The sequence below is a fragment of the Pygocentrus nattereri genome, chromosome 28, assembly GCF_015220715.1.
Source record: "Pygocentrus nattereri isolate fPygNat1 chromosome 28, fPygNat1.pri, whole genome shotgun sequence".
NCBI classification, from domain to species: Eukaryota; Metazoa; Chordata; class Actinopteri; order Characiformes; family Serrasalmidae; genus Pygocentrus; species Pygocentrus nattereri.
The window spans coordinates 13,859,534-13,881,138 of NC_051238.1; the positions used below are offsets into that span (position 1 = coordinate 13,859,534).

Genomic DNA, 21,605 nt, shown 5'->3' on the forward strand with positions numbered 1-21,605 from the left:
ATGTTTCACTAGCATATGCTGGATTGTCCTTTTTGTAAGATCAGATATATATATATATATATATATATATATATATATATATATATATATACACATATATATATATATATATACATACAATGTGTGTTTCAGTGTATATACACTGCTCAAAAAAATAAAGGGAACACTCAAATAACACATCCTAGATCTGAATGAATGAAATATTCTCATTGAATACTTTGTTCTGTACAAAGTTGAATGTGCTGACAACAAAATCACACAAAAATCATCAATGGAAATCAAATTTATTAACCAATGGAGGCCTGGATTTGGAGTCACACACAAAATTAAAGTGGAAAAACACACGACAGGCTGATCCAACTTTGATGTGATGTCCTTAAAACAAGTCAAAATGAGGCTCAGTATTGTGTGTGGCCTCCACGTGCCTGTATGACCTCCCTACAATGCCTGGGCATGCTCCTGATGAGGTGGTGGATGTTTCTCCTGAGGGGTCTCCTCCCAGACCTGGACAAAAGCATCCGTCAACTCCTGGACAGTCTGTGGTGCAACGTGGCGTTGGTGGATGGAGCGAGACTTGATGTCCCAGATGTGCTCAATCAGATTCAGGTCTGGGGAACGGGCGGGCCAGTCCATAGCTTCAATGCCTTCATCTTGCAGGAACTGCTGACACACTCCAGCCACATGAGGTCTAGCATTGTCCTGCGTTAGGAGGAACCCAGGGCCTGAGGATCTCATCTCGGTACCTAATGGCAGTCAGGCTACCTCTGGCGAGCACATGGAGGGCTGTGCGGCCCTCCAAAGACATGCCACCCCACACCATTACTGGCCCACTGCCAAACCGGTCATGCTGAAGGATGTTGCAGGCAGCAGATCGTTCTCCACGGCGTCTCCAGACTCAGTCACGTCTGTCACATGTGCTCAGTGTGAACCTGCTTTCATCTGTGATGAGCACAGGGCGCCAGTGGCGAATTTGCCAATCCTGGTGTTCTCTGGCAAATGCCAAGCGTCCTGCATGGTGTTGGGCTGTGAGCACAACCCCCATCTGTGGACGTCGGGCCCTCATACCATCCTCATGGAGTCGGATTCTAACCGTTTGTGTAGACACATGCATATTTGTGGCCTGCTGGAGGTCATTTTGCAGGGCTCTGGCAGAGCTCCTCCTGTTCCTCCTTGCACAAAGGCGGAGGTAGTGGTCCTCTGCTGGGTTGTTGCCCTCCTACGGCCTCCTCCACGTCTCCTGGTGTACTGGCCTGTCTCCTGGTACCGCCTCCAGCCTCTGGACACTACGCTGACAGACACAGCAAACCTTCTTGCCACAGCTCGCATTGATGTGCCATCCTGGATGAGCTGCACTACCTGAGCCACTTGTGTGGGTTGTAGAGTCCGTCTCATGCTACCACGAGTGTGAAAGCACCACCAACATTCAAAAGTGACCAAAACGTCAGCCAGAAAGCAGAAAGGTACTGAGAAGTGGTCTGTGGTCCCCACCTACAGAACCACTCCTTTATTGAGTGTGTCTTGCTAATTGCCAATAATTTCCACCTGTTGTCTATTCCATTTGCACAACAGCTGTGAAATTGATTGTCAATCAGTGTTGCTTCCTAAGTGGACAGTTTGATTTACTTGGAGTTATATTGTGTTGTTTAAGTGGTCCCTTTATTTTTTTGAGCAGTGTATATATATATATATATATATATATAGAGAGAGAGAGAGAGAGAGAGAGAGCTATTCAGACAGTTAAAAAACACACTGCAGAAAACAAATCTGCAGAATAATAAGGATCTTTTCATTTATTTAATTTTTTTTTATTTTATTTTATGTAGGCCTATATCAAAAACAAAAATAAACATATTTTAAACATCAACTGAAAAGGCTGCTGAGAGAATTCAGACGAGTTTCAGGCTGAGGGGACTCGCTCATGTTTGGCAGGTTACAAATTCTTTCCATTACCAGTCAAATAGGAGCAGTGCTTCACATCAGTGTCACTTTGTGTCCTTGTTCACCTCTACAGTGCAAAAAATGTGCTTGCAGTTGAACAGTCTTATGCAGTTGCTGAACACCCTGGTCAAATTACTTCAGCACAAAAAATCTTCAGCACATTTTAGAACACACTTACTGATCATTTGCTGAATTCAATATGTTAGGAAAAAAACGTATAAAAACTATTGATTAATATTTCATTACTTTTATTTTTGCACAATAGCAAATGGCTAAAATGGGTAAAAAAATTTTGTTTTGTTTTTTGTTATTTTTGCATTAAGGACAGTTTAGTTAGGTTTCTGTTTAAGAAACAAATATATGTACAATAATGTAATATAATGTTTCTCTTACTGTCATCATGATGTCCAAATACTTTACTGAACACTGCATTTTTATGTCCATATCCAACCCTACTGTGGCACTGTGGACTAAAGATCATTCTAATATCTGTACACTTAATTGGATAATGCAAATTTAACAAATCCTGCACAAGAATGTTTTAATAAACACAGGTGTGTGTGCGCGTGTGTGTGTGTTTAAGAACTGCACTGCTCTGATTGCTCTGTGAGGAGCTTTGTTGACTGCTGCAGGCTCCTATTTGCTCTGCCTTTGTTATTCCTTCATGCGCAGCCCCCAGGCCGGACGCCCAGGCCTTGTTTTTGTTTATTTTGGTGAGAATTGAAAAGGCTCTGTGGATCACCGCGTTCAAATTAAAAGTGTGGCCTTGTCCTCTATAGCACATAACAAGACACACACTTCAGGTCAACTCAGAAATGCAAACAAGAAACAAACCACTCTCTGCCAGCACTTGAGAAAAGTCTTCATAGTATGTACCTGTAAAAGCCTCACAGTGATTTTGAGAAGTATGCCAAATGCAAAGATTTGCAGAAGTAATGAATATGTCCCCAAACAAAGAGCTGTATACAAGAGGACAGTATTTTAATGATCCTAGTCTCACATGCTGAGCATGACACCAACTAGAAGATTCTTTAATCCCTAAAACAGGGGACAATATATGATGCAAGCTTTCATTTTTCCAGATGAAAGTTAGTTATTGCTGGTGATAATAAAATAAATATTTTGCAGGGGAAAAGAACAAGAACAGAAATGTAGGAATATTATGCATACATTGCAGTGCATTGCAGTGACACTGACATGGTGGTGCCATGTTGGTGTGTGTTGTACTGGTAAGAGTAGATCAGATGTAGCAGTGCTGCTGACGTTTTTAAACACCTCAGTGTCACTGCTGGACTGAGAACAGTCCACCAACCAAAAGTATCCAGCCAACAGCGTCCTGTGGGCAACATCCTGTGACCACTGTCGTAGGACTAGAGGATGAATAACACAAAGTGTGCAGCAACATATGAGTTACTGTCTCTGACTTTACATCAAGACCAACAAGATAGGAGTGTCTAACAGAAAGGACAGAATATATACACACACCCACCCACCCACCCAATTTCTGAAGAGTGTGGACTTCACTGATCCACTATAAGGCAGATAGCATACAAATGGAGGAATTTCAATAGGTTTGTTAACATTCCCAGGAGTGGTCATCCAACAAAAAAGTAATAAGTTACCACAGTCTTTTTAGGAAAAACAAAACACATTCTCGAAGTGATCAGAAATAAACAGATAAATCAATAAATGTGAAAGAAATGTTAGTTATTTTCATATTCTGTGTCAAAAATGTATTATGATGCAGAAACATCAATATGTACAACATTGTGACAATAATGGTAGTGGGGTTGGCTCTCAGGCTAGAGACAGACTGTTCTTCCTACAGCTCGGTATGCATGCAGTGCATTTTCCTTCACGCATTCATACAGTTTTAGCCGAGTTATCACCCACAAAAATATCGTCAATGACATGGGCTTTGTAATTTTTGCTCCAATCATCCAAACACACCCCCCACTCCCCAAAAAATATAAAAGCCTGGTGTGTGTACAGCCTTGGTTGGCAGAAAGAAGAAAAAAATTCTGTCAATCTCACATCAAAACAAATGAGACTTTGGGGTGGTTCATTTGAGTCTGGAGCTGCTCTGTAAACTCATGCAAGAATCATGAAACTAACTGACTACGTTCTGATATGGTTTTTTGGGTAGCAAATTTAAAAATGTAAGAATCTCCCCCAAAAAAAAACCAGTATGAAATTTTTATTATGTGGCTTGGAGACATCACAAACCCGCTACAAGTCAAACGAGTACTAAGAAAAATACCTTTAATAACTTGAATGAAATGAAAGGTCAGACTTATCCACGATATTTCCACTGTAAGATTAAGCTGATAAACATTTGCATTTGTTCTGAGCCTTTCTGCTCATCTTAACAAAATATGGTCATAAATGTGGAGGGCACTTGCACAGTGTGAAACCCCATCTACCTCTCCTTTCTGAGGAACATTCCGGTCATGAAGTAGAAATGAAAGTGCCACTTGGATCATTTTCATGTACTTGAAGCGTGTATCATTCCTCTCATAAAGAAGCAGATCCTCTTCTTCTTAGGCAATAACCCACAATCCAGTATTGGTGTGTTTATAGCCTGAGAGTGAAGTATCCAGATGAAGACCTGGTTAATGATCTAGAAAAGCTGCCGACTGCCTGCACACACAGTAAGGATGGTGCAAACTCACACACTCACACACATCTGTTCCTTCGCCAAAAATCCATCCCTGCATTTTTCAACCTCCTCCACATCTGTAGCATATGGCCAATTACAACTGACAATGTTTTCCACATATTTCCCTGTATTTAGTAAAAGGACAGAAAACCAATTGACTCAAAACCTTTATAACAGAAGTCAATGGGCAGATGCTGAAGGGTTGTTTCTAACATGTTCTATTATAAGTGCGACTAAGGATTTCTTTCATTCTTAAGGAAATTGAATAAAAAATATGACGTAGGGTACTGACACAACAAACTGGACACCTTCAGGCTCGCTGCAATTGTCAGTGGCTGACCGTCAGCCGTAGATTGTACAATCTGTCAACATTAGCTCTGGTTGGTTCTTGCTGTAGCTGTTTTGAGCACATTGAATCGGCATCAGCAGTCAGTCAGGACAGATGTCTACGCACACAGAGAATAGCCTAGTTTTTTTCAACATCAATGCAAGTGCCTAAGCTTTAACACTTGTAACCATTTTTGCTGTCTTAACAATTGTTTTCGTTCTTCACATTTGAAGTTTGTTTAGCATTTAAACAACTTATTCTTTACTTTCTCTGGTGCAGTTTTACAGTTGTACTGTCAGCCTATGCTATAGAGACTTAGGCTGCATTCAGCTGGTGGTGTGTATCCCACCAGAAACAGCATAACATCGTATGGCAAGATGTGGATTCTGCAGGCTACGCTCATTCCACATTTTTTCCCCCCACCATGGATTACAGATTTTCCTGCCACAGATCCTTGAAAAATTTTCAACTTTAGAGGAAAAGCTCCACTAGTCATAACAATAACAATAACAAAACACTGCAAAAAATAATAATTATTATTACTAGTACTATTATTCTTGCTACTGTTGCTAATATTATTATTATTCATATCATTATTACAGCAGCAATAGCTGTAACTAGTATTCTTCGCTGTGTAAATCTTCATTGTAGAAATACTATCACACATTCTAGTAGCTTCTTCAGTATAGAAGCAGCTTTTAGTGGTTCTCTCCTGCAGCCTCTCTTCATGTTTGTTTTTACCTCTTCACTCATCCTCAATTCCGTTTAGCACATTGTATTTGGAGTCTAAAATAATATTTGACCCGATAGGTTTTACCAGCTGATTCATTCTTCTTCGTCGGTTCGACAGTTTCTTGGTCCACCTTTTGAAAAAACTGCCCAATTACAAATTGGAAAGCTGTCCAGGGTCAACAAATGTGCAATGTACAACAAATGTAGTGCGCTTTTAAGATTTTTTTTACCAGTCAAACAGATAGGACTGTTCATTTTTTTGGTAAAAGTATATCTGTAGAACTTTCTTGCTGGTCTGCTCAACAGCACAAACACGGTGTGTGTGAACGACCTGCACATGTAAGATCCAGCAGACTGAAACTGACCAAGTATGTGTCCCAATGTAAACGTCTGAAACAGCAAATAAAACACAAGATATTTATTAAAACATTAGTATATTTATAAAGTAGTCCAAACAAAGATGTTCCATGTCACTGCAGAATCATTTTTGCACTGCACTTTAACACAAGCCAAATGTGTCAAGGAAATGCGAATCTGACAACCCAGAGTTATGGGCAGAAATCTGTTTCGCAAGAGAAGAGTTCAAATGGAAAAGCCTTGTAGAGGAAAAATATGTACAAACACCACGCAGAGTGACTGGCAAAACATGTTCCTGATGCTTCATGCATGTGGCACATGTCCAACAATACACCAGCTTTATGCGTGTGCCTGCACGAACCACACAATTTTGTTCAGTTTATAAGAGTTATTTAAGCTGTTTATACACAGGTTTAGATGGCCTGTTTTGGTTTAGTGTGTTTGGGCGTATCACTGTTCCACAGTACGGCAAAATCCATATCATGAGAGAATGTAATAGCAGTATACTGTCCACCCCTAGTTTGGCTAGAAGATAAATATGTACCAACCTGAACATTATCAAAGAGGTTTGCTAAAAACAATTGAAAATGGACAAGGAGTAGCTCACTGTGGAGCAGTTTACATTAATGTAGAAATACAATGTTGTGTAATTTTGCTGGCTGTGGTATTTAGGCACTTGGTAACATTGCTAATATTCACATGGGCTGATTAATAATAATAATAATAATAATAATAAATTACATTTGTATAGCACTTTTCAAAGACCAAAAGATGCTTACAGATTATAATGTGGGTAAACATGTAACATCTAACATCAAACAAACCACATAGTTGCTAAAACAAATATGACAGAAATATATAAATCACAGCACAGAGAAAGAAATGACATGAGCTAGAATACACTCAGGACAGAGGATTGGGACAAATTAAATCTAGCAGGCATTTTCTCCTTCAGAAAGAAGTGCAAAAAGACTCTACTGTTATGTGTGATGCAGCATTGAACTGAACCCATTCATATGTCTGGGCCCTTTGGCTTCACTGACTCTAAAATTAAGCTGTTTTTTTTTCTCCCAGCAGTACTTGTAGCTCCCACAGTCTCCCCATCAGAGGGAAGTTACCAAACTGAGAAGGTGAACGCTAACACATGTATCCAGTCATTACACAGGACAGCCAAGTACGCATCGTTTCACAGGACAGCCAAGTACGCTTGGAGGAGAGCACTAATTGCTCAATTCTGGGTACATGATCTAACAGCTGGCCTTGTTTGGCTAGTATAAGGACAGAGAAGGGGAAACTAAGCCATACCATTCACTGAGAGCACAGCCAACCTCTCTGCTCTTTCTTGGAGGTCTCACAAAAGAAAAAAGGTAACTTAATATTCTCTTGCCTCTTATGAAATTCACTAAACCAAATGCATCAACATTAAGGCTGTAACAATTTTGATACTGCATTAAAAAAATCTTTTTAAAAACATTGAACATTGAAAATGGAAATTGAAATCTGAATCAGTGGTATGTCCTTCTACCTCTTCCAAGGGTCTTTTATTTGCTATATAGCAAACTACAGACAATGAGCAAAACCAGGCATCTAAGTGCATTCTATCTATACAGCTTCCATAGCCCACAACTTCAGCTTTATACCTAAGCTTTATATCACTATTTGCATAAGGATATGCTACTTTGCAATATTTTGTTCTGAAATAAAATGTGTATCTTCTGAGCCAAGCTGATGTATGTAGCACAACATTACAGCTCTGTAGAATCAACACATTTTAACATATAAGACATTAAAAAATCAGACTATACTGAACTTGAAAATATACTCTTGAGTTCTGTCTCTTTTGCTGAGGTGATCTGAAAGCCAGGCCTCCCATGCTGAAAGGAAATAAAGAAAGAGCCCGGCTCTGGGCTCAGTCTGCCCCAGCACACTGTATCATCAACAGGCAGAGTCAGAAAGCCTCTCAGTCTCATAATCCTGAGACGGGGCCACAGGAGGGCCATGGAGGGGAGAGAAGACTGAACCATGAGCTCTCTGAGTGCTCTGCTAATCTCACACACCCAGCACAGGCTTCAATAGGAAAGCATACACTTTCACATTTAGGTAAGGTGGGGCTTTTAACATTAATAGTAATACTAATAACAGTAATAATTGTATTATTATATGTATTTTAATGATTAGATGTAAGTACTTACGCATAATAAAATGTTCTAAGCCTAACTCTAAAGGTAACCCTAACTTAACAGTGACAACAAAACAGAGGTTTTAAACTTTCAGCTGAAAAATAAATATTGAGATTTACAGGATAAGTCTGCCGCTTCTCACATTTTACATGCTAGGGTTTGCACAAACTAGTGAACAAATCCACTGACAAAACTATGGGCAGACTGTTTAAACCTTTACCATGGCCTAGACCAGGGGTCAGCAACATACGGCTCTTTTACTGCCCTGTTGCAGCTCCACAGCAGAATTAGATTTTTTTTTAGGTAAACATAAAATAATCTTTATTTTCAGGAAAATAAAGCTCTCCTGATTGTTAAGATAAGATAAGAGAAGATAATCCTTTATTAGTCCCACAGTGGGGAAATTCACAGTATTACAGCAGCAGCAGAGTAACAGGAGTAAGGCACTCAGTAATAGAAACGGAAAACAGTAAAAACATTATCAACATTATAAATAATAAAAATTAAAGCTAGATCTCTAGACGATTTACAGCAAAATACGGATAATAATAAAATAAGAGATGCATCATATCTGTATTGCACTTATTAATATATGTTATATTCTATATCTATAATATAATATATTCGTTAATATACGTTATGTAGTCTGCCCTGCGATGGACTGGCGACCTGTCCAGGGTGTATCCTGCCTTCCGCCCGAAGACTGCTGGGATAGGCTCCAGCACCCCCCCGCGACCCTGACGGAGAAGCGGCTTAGAAAATGGATGGATGGATGGATACGTTATGTATATTAACATATAAGATACATTTATTTATATATCTGCTTCACTCTTCATCTAGAAGACTGGTGCAAAGCCTGTTGGTCACATAGCAATGCAGATAACAATCTCGCCTAGCTAACAAAATGGCAAAGAGAAACATTTCAAACATCGATAATCTGGAGATGAATGGACCAGCTATAGCTAAGCTAAAGCTTTAAGCAGAGCAAAGTAAGCCTGCATTTTCGTTTGTGTTCTATTTTTTAGCCTTTATTAGTGCGTTAGCACATACTCAGATATTTATAATCAAGATGTTAAAAAGGACATGAAATATTGTGGGTCCCAAGGTGGTTTGAAGTCAGTTTGTCCAGATAGACATTACCTTAGTCTGTAATGGCTTTACAGTCTATGGCTGGGCAAGCAGATGCCTATGCAAGTGACTAATCATAAAGCATTGTTTATACATGATGTGTAGGGCTTACAGCAAAGACCTGTGGGAAACAAAGTTATTTTTAAAGGCATAAACTTTGCAAACTTTTTCCATCCAGCAACTATCTTACTCTGAAAAGCTTAATGTTCTCATTTTACTTAGAGCTCCTGATACTAAATCTTTTTTTTTTCAACTGGACTGATAGTGTGGGTAGCCATTAGAGTGAAGATTCTACAGCATGTCTGAAACTGAAAATAGCTGAAAAACTGTTTTGCATACCAACTAAAAATGTGGCTTTTATTACTAGGCAAGCTACTACCTACTACCCACTTCATTATTACTGTTATAAATGATGATTAGTTTTTGAATCACTAACTGACTACAAAAAAATTAATAGTGCAACTCTAACACACACACACACACACACACACACACACACACAATAAAGCTGCATTTACAAAACAAAGTGAGGCCATTTTTATTTCACCTCTCATTCAATTCCAAAGAGACAGACAGCCAGCTGTGCATGGGGTACTGTGGGAGCTGTAAAGCATGCAGGGAGAGTGATAAAAAGGTTTCCAAACAAGAAGCAAAAAGTGCCATGTGTGTTATGTCAAGCATCATGTACACACTCAAACTACATGCTGGAAACAGTACTAATGGAAGATGGAGGAAAAATTACTGGTAGACTTTCATGTGGGGCAGTCGTGGGTTGGCAGTTAGGGAACTGGCCCTGTGACTAGAAGGTTGCCGGTTCGATCCCCTTGGCTGACAGTCCATGACTGACTGACTAACCCCCAATTGAACCCCCCCCGCCCTGGGCCCCGTGGATAGGGCTGCCCACTGCTCTGGGCAAGTAAGCTCACTGCCCCCTAGCATGTGTGTTCACTAGTGTGCATGTATGTGGATGTTTCACCGCACGGATGGGTTAAATGCGGAGGTCTAATTCCTCTGTGTGCAAACACAGTTGACTGATGGTTCTGAATTCGATTCTAATTCAATTCATATTAATTAGCATTTTTAACAAAAAATATTAGATCTTTTTACCCTGTTTCATCAGAGTATAGAACCAACCTAGAACTCCACAAGGACAGCTAAAGTTGCTCATCCTGTAGTGACATGCCTACAAAGCGGATGACAGCCCTGCGAGGTAAGCAATCTGGTTTGCTTGACACTGACACAGTGCCAAAAACACATTGACACACACACACACACACACACACACACACGGACAAAGATACAGACATACACACAGTGCTTCTAGAGGACAGTTAATAGAGAAAGACATGGAAAGAGAAAACACAAAAGAGAGAGAGAGACAGAGCGATGAGGCTACAGGGAGTGCTGATTGCAAAATTATGAGTAAAGTGCACACTGTGGAGACAAAAACAACCCTCCGCCTCCTCTCTTCTTCTCTCCCTCCCACACTTCTTCATTTTTCCTCCTTCATTCTGTTCCTCTACCCACCGTCTCCTTTTCAGCTTCTGTTTTCCCCTTTCCTTTTTTTGAACCTCTTCTCCTCTCCTGCTGTGGAGATCACTGCGCCCTGTTGCTGTAGTGCATATGTGTGTGTGCGTGTGTGAGTGAAAGCCTTTATGGAGCAGCTGCTCTCAGGGATGTTTACTCCCCCGGGAGTTGAAATATTGATCATTTCCGAGCCTGCCGGCCCAGCACATATATAATTGAAGGGAGTCTTCCAGCACACATCAAGAAGGAAGAGGAGCTAAAGAAGTCACAAAATGCCCCCGCCAGCCTCGCAGCACATGAATCAAACCACATGAGAGAGACGTATGGATTTTGTCAACCAGGTTACAGCGTGCTGTCCAAGTTCATATTGACAGGCGGTAACAGACGGCTCATGAAAGTGGCCTGCAGGGGCCAGAGCCAGTCACACACTCAGGACACTTCAAAATCTAATTTCTTAATAATTCACTTATGACTTTTTTTTTTTACAATGTTACATTATGTATAGTTAATACATTATGTGCAGTTATTGCATATATATGAGTTATTACATACTCTAATAACTGCTGGGACCACTTAACAATAATTAGAATTCATCATTTTCTTCTTTCCGTTTTATATGCATGAGAGTTTTGCATGAACATCCGTTCTCCAAAACTCTAAATGTGGTTTTACTTCACTTGTACACACAGCAGTGAGTTTCTGGTGTGAGTGAATGACACATGGGCACTCTGCCACATGGAGAAAACGGCAAGAAAAACTGTATTTTTCATGCTTCATTATCGTTTAATGTTTAGTTGTCATGAGGTCTTTTCACACAGAGTAGACTTTTTGCGGATTTAATGCACTGAAACCTTCACATCATGTCCAGTGCGATTTGTATTTCACACTGACAACCAGAGAAGATGACGCACAGGAAGATGAAAAAGGTTCTTTGGAGTGCATGAATGAATGGATGAATTCAAACTCAACTCAACTCAAAGGAGCAGATATGGGGTAAGAACCCATTCCACCAAGTAAAACTCTGATTCTGTTTGAAAAGGCCTTTGTCTCACCCTCGGGTACAGATTGAAAATATCTTAAATACACTGAATTTGTAATTGCAAAATATCCATGTTTCAAAATAATGAAAACAATAAATAATTATTGATCACATTGATCTTCCCAGCTTTACCACAGATAGCCCTATATGAAAGGTGGGGCATATACACCACACTCAATGATTGGTTGTTGTCTATCAGCAGTTTTCATTAGCTTACTGTGAGGTCAATTTCCAGAATACAACTTTTACTGAGTGAGTAAGGTTCAGGCAATTACAGCAGATCACTCTGATATTGTTAAAACAAGAAATATTGCTGATTCAAAAATAACACACCTCATAGTTAATCACTTAAACTATAGTACCTCCCCAACAGAACCAATCTAGCTCCAACAGAGCATAAGCCTACAATATGAACAATGTCACTGTATGGTTCTGTCACTAAATGCCACTTACAATATGCTGAAAACTGTTTTGTCACCATTTACCACCCTGAACTGATCGTTTATCCAATTGCTTAGCAATCCAGTGCTTGAAGTGCCCCAGGCCCTCACATTACAGTGCTTTAACACACCCATTTTAACTGAGGAAGGGCTTTACATTGAGCTGAGTAGCTGTATCATTTGTGTTGTTACAGCAAGAGGAAAAAAATAGAGTTGAAGAATATATATATAGTTTAATCATAGCAGTACCTACCTTCATAATACTGATATGACAGAAATTTGCGATGCACAAATGAGCCCCTAAACAACTAATCACAGATGTTTCTTTGGGAGTTTGGGTGAATCATGAGATGCAAATGATCCAAGAAACAGAAATAATTATGCTTGAAAGTAATGTAGGTCTGTAAGCATGTCACGAGTTGTGTAAGTATATTTCAAGCCACAGCACAATACGTAGCAATATAACCAAACCAGTCTTTCGCGCAAATTGTACAGCTGTAATACAGCAAAATATGCAGGGCAGGGTTACTCTAGGACTCAGCAATTTAGCATACCTACATTTTGAAAGGAATAAAATGCTTATGAAATAAAATAAGCCCCAAAAACTCTTCTCGCTATAAAACTGGTATAGTGCAGTTGCACATGCTCTATAAGAGGAGTAAAAGGTGATAGCATTTGGCTTTACAGCTTACTGGTGCTCAGTGCAAGCTCAGTGCAAGCAGCCTGAGGAGGACAAATAGCCACAGAGTTGGACAGAGCAGGCCACCGGAGACTTTCCTGCACAAAATAATGCATCTTGTTTAAATCTCCGGGCCTCTAGGAATGAACCGTTTTCTATTGACACGACCATTATGCAGTTTGCCTAAAGACAGTCGAGAGCTGACTTGGTGTGCTTAATTTCACACAGAAAAGAGCAAAAAGGAAAGAGTTCAGCCCCCCAGGAAGCCACATCACTGCTGAAATGCAAACAGAATCCAGCTTAACTGATGGTGCCACAGTGCCCTCTGCTAGTCAGCATGGAGTACAGCACACATTGAGAATTATACATCTTCTCCAGGCACTTGGTTAGGCCAACTAGTGATTCATGAGGTTTTAAAAAGGCTGAATCTATACACAGAAAGCCTGTGAGTCACACTCTGGAGTCATCAGCAGCAGCACCACCAACCACTGAAGGCTAGACGGGGATTAAGCTTTTAATGATCCGCAGAGGGGGGAGATGGATTGGACCTAAGTGCTCGCTGAGAGAGCTTTAGGCCTAACTGTCACAAACCAACTCACCGTTAGCATACACGAGCACCACAGTCAAGTGGCATTAAAGATTAATCCTGAAGCACTTTTGCCTGAAGGGGTGAGCATTTATTAATTAAACGATAACAGATAAGGTGGACGGGGTGTAATGATACACGTTTTCTTTTAAGGTTTGATTCCTTTTTTGATTCTGACGTGAAACTTCGATTTGATTTTCCATCATTTTTTAAGGGCTGAAAAGGTCCTAATTGTACACAAGTCATACTGTACAGATTGGTTTGGCTCAGATACATACAAAACTTTTTCAGGCTGGTGCGGCATGATACGATACCAAGCTGGACTATGCCAAAACCAGGCAAGTCAGCAGCTACGACGACAAATTTGGCCAACATGCTACCTAATTGAACCTAACTAAAGCCAACCTAACCGGGTGGCATTTCACACACATACTAAATACAGCACTGTCCAAAAGTCAGACACTAGCCTTCATTTAAATAATTTCCAATCAAAGCATAACAGGTACTAGTTATTCATTGTTAGTATCACATAAGAAGCAGAAAACAGAATACATAACAGAAAACTACACAGATGCCTCAGTGACTAAATCTACTTTTTTTCAGTATTTAGTGTTTGCCTTTATATAGGTTCCACTCCTTCTTAGAGACTTTCTCTGCAGAGATACTTTTCCATACTTTCAAAGTTCAGTCTTAGAAGTTGGTTGCCTTTTCTTCCCATAATCCTAGCAATGTAAAACACATTCAGCAGTGGTTTGGCTCAGATACATAAAAATATATCTTTCTATGAGGTGTAAATAAGCCCCAAAACTTTTACCCCTAAAATTTAGAAGCGACTTCAGAAAAAAAGCCCAGACTTTTGAATGTAGGTGCATGCACAGCATAAGCTCCCCCTCTCCACCCACTTTACTCTGACTGGATGTACCCAGATCCCTTATTTTGATCAGCCACGGTGTCCATAAAAGATGGCAAAAGACAGACCCTCAGAAGAAAGTAGCTATACAGCTCAATTCAACACAGCGCTTTTTACAATGAGTGATGTACAAAAATGTTGGGTCTAAGACACAAATGAGTTTGTCAAGGATGATGCTGGTTAGTGATGCCTCCCTAAGAGCAAGAGGATAACACTTTCAGAGGAACCTGGCCCGAAACGGGGAACTCATTCCCCTTTCGTTGACACCTGATAAGAAAACAATAACAACAACGTGTCACGCCTCAGGCGGACTCAGGTGCTATCTCGGACTCCATCTCCCAGATGGCATTGGGAGATCACTTGACTCGGGACGAGTGCCCACGTCACTACCAGCACTCGCAGTCTCCTGATTATTGATCAGACGCACCTGTACAGTTTGACTTACTTTGGCACTATTTAAGACTGGTCCAAAGTAGGGTTCGGTGCGAGGTATTACTTCTCCACCATAAGAACATACTGAACAATTTCTAGATATCCTATGACTACATGGTATGACCCCTTTCTCCCGTTACTACCGACTTCATCTTTTGGTTTCACCCTTTTGGTACTTTAGCTGGTGGTTTTTGGCTTTTTCGTGTTTTGACTTGGAACGGGTTTTGTGGATTTCGAATTCTGTCCATCCCTGGTATATTGTTAACTTCATCCGCGTTCGTCTCTCCCCTGTCAAACGTTACACAATGTAAATAAACAATATAAATTTAATTATGAATATACAATAATGAATATGGAATGAAGAAAAGAAACGACCCTGCCATTGGACAGCAGTATGAACCAATGAAAACCGATTACCTTGGTTATAAAGCTATCAGAACAACAAATGAGGAACTATCTGAAAACCAGTGAGTGCTGTCTGAAGTTCCATACAGTGAAAACGAGAATGAAATCAATGAATACCAGTGACTACTGTTAGAATCCAGTCATGACACATTAGTCACATGAATACCTGAAGAACAGTACACTCTTAAAAAAGGTGCTTCAAGGGTTCCTTAGTAAAGAAAATGAACATTCAAAGAACCCTTTCTTGACTGAAGGGTTCTCTGCATCATGAAAGAGTTCTGCAGATTGATGCAAAATGTGTATAAATGTGCTCTAGATGGTTCTATATAGAAGCTTTTTCAAAAGGGCTCTATACAGCACCCAAAAGGGTTCTTCTTTTTACAAGCTTGGCACCGCAACAATAGAAGAACAAGTTCGAATGCTATATCGAACCATTAAAAAGGGGTGAGAGATTAATCCTGATGCAATGTTTTGAGTGTTCATTATTTGTAGTGTTTCATACTGTATTGAAATTGTTTCCCTCAAAGGTGAAGCAGAGTTACAATGTTTGTTTCCAGCAGGTTCTTTGTGAAAATTCCAAGCACTATGATCAAGCCTTTGAAAAAAGGAAATAATTAAATCAGCACTAGGCCTAACCCCATCACAACTTTTGTGGATTTAATATCTTCAATGTGACCTGACACGTCATTCTCTTAAACCAACACTGCTGTAAAATCCTCATATCAAAGCAAGGTTTGGTAATTAAGTTTCATCCAACTCTATTGTCTCTCACAAACATTTGTTTTTGCCACAGTCCTCCTCCACTACAGGCAAGCCAGAAGGCAGAGCAATGCTTTAATACTATCTCCTCTCTCCCCTAATCACTCTTTCTGTTTGAGAGTCTTTCTGTGAGGCGTATATTAAAACGCATCCATCATGGCTGACAGCTCTTCTGCAATCTCACACAGTCATTCCCCCGCTGCTGCCGCTCACTTCTGATTCCTCACGAGCATCTGCTTGGGGACAGCGCTCTGAGCCCACATACACAAAGCCAAAGTGATGCAGCGCATGGCTTCGGGGTTCAGAAAAAACATCAGGTTTTCCCTCAGACTACAGCTTAGGCACAGAACCTCAGCTGAATTCTCAAGTGCCCTGCCAAAGATCAGACGTTAAATTATTTATTAAAAGAGAAATGCAAGTGATATCCTCTCCACAGTCGCTGTGTTTGTTTAGACTGTATAAATACCATTGAATTTCCTGCTTAAAGTGATATAATAGCGAGTTGGACAATAACAAAATTAGGCAGGACAGCAACTATCACAACACATTTGCCACCAAGTTAACGCTAGCTTGACCATACAACAAAAAAAAACACTATACCTGGTCTATCCTAACAGACTGACCTTTCACACACATACATAATCAAAGACACCTTCATTAATTTAATTTCCAGTCAAAAGTCATTAAGTTATCTGTATTTTCAGCATCCAGAATAACAGAAAATTACAAAAAGCTTTAACAAGTAAACATAAAATATATATTTTTTCAACATTTAGTGTGTCCAGCCTTTGCTTTTGTTTTAGCTGCCATTCTTTCCAAGCTTTAAAAGTTCAGTCTTAGAAGCTGGTGGCATTTTCTGCTTTTCATGATCCAAATAATCTCAAACACATTCAATAATGTTGAGGTCTCAACTTGAATCAGTCAGTCTTTCTGAGAATCCCAACAGGTTCTTTGTTTGATTTGAATTTTTTTTCTATTTCTTTTACTCAGTAATGGCAACACATTCTTTCAGATTCATTGCATTCAGCTGTCTTGTCAAGGTGGAAGGATGGACAGAAACACAGGTGGATTTTCCAGATTTGAATCAAGAGTGGAGCTCGATTTTCTCCTCTCTCTCAAAGATAAAAGCGGTGAGTGCCGTTTACCGGACTGTGACAGTTCTGTCAGGTCTTGCATGGGTGTTAGAAGTCCCAATTTCTCTATATCTTTTCATTCTGAGCATTTTTAAACTCCATACTTCATAAACACTTGTTTATTCACTTACATCCCTTCGACTCTCCCCTTCCTTATGCAAGTCTTCAAAATCTTCAATATCTTATTAAATCCATGTTCAAATTTAGTTATACTGACAAAATCTCAAAACACCTAAGATCACAATTTCTCATTACATGACTGAGACATTTGCCAACATTTGGTAAAGCTAGTCAAACTACGGAACAGTTGTTATGAAAGAAAAAGGACAGGTTAACTTTAAAGAAAACTAAATATATTTAAAAAAAAAATTTTCTTTATGTGCACCTCATGGACTCAGACGGTCATATGCTTTTGCAGGGCATCATTGTGCTTGATACTGTGACTGTGTTATTTAAATGTAACAAACAATGGACACCACTCTTCAAACCGCAGCCACAGCACACAGAAAAATGAAAACGACTGGTCGGTTTACACGTTAACCTTGACCTGTGATTGGACAAAACACTCAGGACAGTTAACAGAAATGCCTCGCGTCAGTCAGAACTCTCGGAGCAAGGATATTTGCATGCATTCCATGAAGCCAGAATGTAATCAACAATTCTCCACTGATTGTACAGAAGTGGACCACAGGGTGCCATCTCTGGCTCACTCTGACCATCAATGATGCCTCTTCAGATTTGAATTACAAATTAAATTAGATTTTTCAAATCTGTGTTCTAATCTCGGAGTCATCCCAGACTAAAGCTAGAATTTAACACATTATGTCTCATGTTACGCAGTATTCTGTAGTACAGTGTTGCATCCTTCAGCCTCACTGCTTTAACAAAGCTCACAAATGTGTATAGTTTTTGTGTTTTTGTCCACTGTCACTACAACACCCAGCATACATTATACATTAGACAACTACTGGGAATCTCCTCTACAGGCTAAGAAATACATACATGATATCCTGCCTTCTAGCTGTAACCTTTGATATCTGGCTTCCTTCTAGCTCAACAACTGGAAAAAAATTAAAAAGTTTGTTCTTATGTATTCACCTCAAAGTTCAAATGTTCCTCTCACCTGCAAGATACATCATCATAAGGTTTTCACAGTCATTACATTGGAAAATCTCACTCTCAAGATTATTGTGTAACCACTGTAAGGGATGAGTAGGCATGTAGCAAGAGTTTAATATGTTCAGTTTCCTAAAATGTAACTGTCATTGTATTTTCTGGGCAAATTGATGAAGCAGACGAGAAACACCTATCGTACCTCATTGAAAGGCACTCTGGTGGGCTGGTTGCTGGATTTGGCTCGATGGGGCTCGCTTTGCCATGTCCTCCCAAAGAAGTGCTGGTACTCCAAGTCAAACAGGGTCACGCGAAGCTGATGCTCACCTGCTTTCCCCTCTTCTGACTGTTAAAATGTAAGAAAGTATGAATAAAGACAGTAACTTGGACACCTTCTCACAGGGCACATTCTAGAACCAACAAAGCACAACTGATTTTATAAGCGGAAACTGAAACAGCCCAGCCGAATCCAGTTGAAACCATAAAGCACTTGGATCCATTTCATTGGTGTAGATCTAAATTTTACTCAAGTAGGGTCAACTGAGAGTCACGTAAACTTTCCAATGTCCAGGGAACACCTAAATAGCAGTGATACTCAGTATAGACTTCTAACATGTACCACTACTTTAAATGGTTAAAAAAAAAAAACATACATTGTCCTAATGTCTTCACATTTGTCTACTGACCGCAAAGACTACAAAGACGTTATACACACACACACACACACACAGACTTTCTAAGCCGCTTCTCCCTCAGGGTCGCAGGGAGTGCTGGAGCCTATCTCAGCGGTCATCGGGCGGAAAGCAGGATACACCCTGGACAGGCTGCCAGTCCATCGCAGGGCACATTATATACAGTTTCACTAATTTTTTCAAAATTAAATAATTAAGATGTGAACACAGTCATTCAGTTCTTGACGTGAAATGCTTTTTCTTAGAGAAACTTACTAAGTCTGCTAACACAGTAGTGGTGATAGGAACCAGACGTCCGTAGTGTTTAATGCCTCTAAAAGCTACAGTACATGAAGTTATTACATGAAATGGTTATAAATATATTGTCTAACGATTGAAAAAAGTATTTTACAACAGCTTTCATATAAACGTTTGGCCTAAAAACCCTTTTTAAAAATATTTATGGCAGAGTGGTACACATGGGGTGTTGTAACACAATAACACAACTTGTAACACAAGAAAAACTTTTCTCCCCCAGTTTTAGCACTATAAAACACTTTGTTTACATCTCAGTGACAGAACTGTGCAGAATTCTTGGGAAGCCGATGTCATGCCCTTTTAAAGTACACTACATGAGACTGAAGCAACGTTATGCTATTATCCTATTCGTCAGCTTCTTGTTCGAATTTCCACGACTTTTTCCACGGGTACATTCTAGAAAGAAGCTGGCGAAGAAGAAGCTGACTTTAGCTATGTTTAAAGTGGAGCCTATTTCACCTGAACTGGACTGAGTTATGAGGAATGTCAAACTTAAAGCTAGCTGTCTGTTTACACGGTGATGAATGTCCTTGAGTGGGGTCGGATCACCTGCTTTGCGTGAAGTCCATCCACCTGTTTGAGTACCAGCCGAAAAGCCTGAGCTGGCCCCGATGCTAGGCGTGAGTGCTGGCTGTGAGGGGGGATCACCCGCTTTTCCTCAAAAATGCGCTTCCACTCAGACATTTTCCAGCTCAAATCACTGACAGCACTGATAGCTTGTGATCCAAATGAAGGACATGCTCCTGCTAAACAGCTGAAATATGTGGGAGGTAGTAATCATGAGCGAGCCTAAGTAAATGGCTTTTGCTTGTCAGCATTGTTAACTGGTACTTTACCAGGTTACTCAGCTGACATCAAAATCATCGCTTAACGTTTCTTGTCAGACTCTTCGAGCAGGCGGTGTTACCGCTAGCTTATAAACACGCAGTCAGTTCGTTAACGTTATTCTCGGCGCCTGCTGGTTTAAACTCAGAGAGCTTCTTACACCGCTCTTTTGTTTCTCAGCGTTGCTAAGCTAGCTATGCTTCCCCCCTTGCCTACAGCCGTTAACTAACCGGCTAGTCTGCTAACAGAAGCATGCTGACCAGCAGTGCGCCCGGTTAACGTTATCTTTATGGCTTTATATGGTGTGGTATTCAAAAGGACCTCTTATCTGTGGTAATATAATGGCAGAAATCATAAGATTACGTTAGACAAACCATAAAATACGCTAGACAGCCCTCCACCTAGCTAAGACCCTGGCCAAGTTGTTTAGTGGGGGAGCTTGGAAGCTGTTACCAAGGTGACAAGAGCGGCGGGCGCGCTGTATCGCCCTCTTCAGGGGAGGAGGTGAAAATAAGTGTTAGCTTTAACGTGAGCACTACTTCTTGGAGGTAGTTTGTGGGTTTGGGGGTGTGTGTACACCTCTGTGCAAAAGTCTTAGGAAGCCTTAAAAATGATTTAAAACTGTTTATCTCAAGTGTGTCTGGCTGCAAAAAAAACTACATAGTATTAGAAAAAATGTAAATGAAAAAAACTAACAAAAGATGTTTTTGTTTTAAAAAATGTCATGGTTACAAGAGCACAGGTATTGGTCCAAACCTCTCTGTCGACTCTAGTCATTGCATGGATTTCTTAAATGCCATCAAAGAAGTAGCATATCTGATTTAATTTAATAACATAATGCACACATACCTAGACCGGCCGCTATATAAAGAAGCTACATCTTCCTTATATCTATACTTATATCTACATTTTCTCAGCTCTACATACCATATATAATGCACTTTGTAGCTCTATGGTTACTGACTGTAGTCCATCTGTTTCTCTGCATGTTTTCACCCTGTTTTTCAATGGTGGGTCATTCTCAGCACTGCAGTGACAGTGAGTGACATGGTGGTGGTGTGTTGATTCCTCTTGTAGATGTAAAGTCAGTCTGGCAGTCTGTTTTGGTCATCCTCTAGTCCTTCATCAGTGTTGGACAGGTGTTTTTGGTTGGTGGACTATTCTCAGTCCAGCAGTGACACTGATTGTGTAAAAATTCCAGCAGCACCGCTCTGTCTGATCCACTCAGACCAGTGCAGCACACGCTAACACATCACGACCATGTCAGTGCCACTGCAATGCTGAGAATGACTCACCAGCTCTGTGGTGGTTCTGAGAGCTTCCTAAACATTACAGAACAAGATGAAATAAAGTCTGCAGAGAAACAGATGGGCTACAGTCTGTAACTGTAGAGCTATAAAGTGCACTTATGAATTAAGTGCTTAAACTTTTAAGCACAACTGCATA

At 40.1% G+C, this 21,605-nt stretch overlaps 1 protein-coding gene across 1 annotated transcript in view; it reads right to left on the bottom strand.

Annotated features, from left to right (window-relative positions):
• The window catches only part of nphp4 (nephronophthisis 4), a 280,801-nt gene extending 260,219 nt beyond the window's left edge, over positions 1-20,582 (bottom strand). Inside the window, exons 1-2 of the mRNA XM_017693446.2 lie at positions 19,884-20,582; positions 18,548-18,691 (exon numbers count right to left, since the gene is read on the bottom strand). Of these exons, the coding sequence (XP_017548935.2) occupies positions 18,548-18,691; positions 19,884-20,018 (279 nt within the window). The 5' untranslated portion in view covers positions 20,019-20,582. The remainder of the gene's footprint in view (positions 1-18,547; positions 18,692-19,883) is intronic.
• Between the last annotated feature and the right edge of the window lie 1,023 nt (positions 20,583-21,605).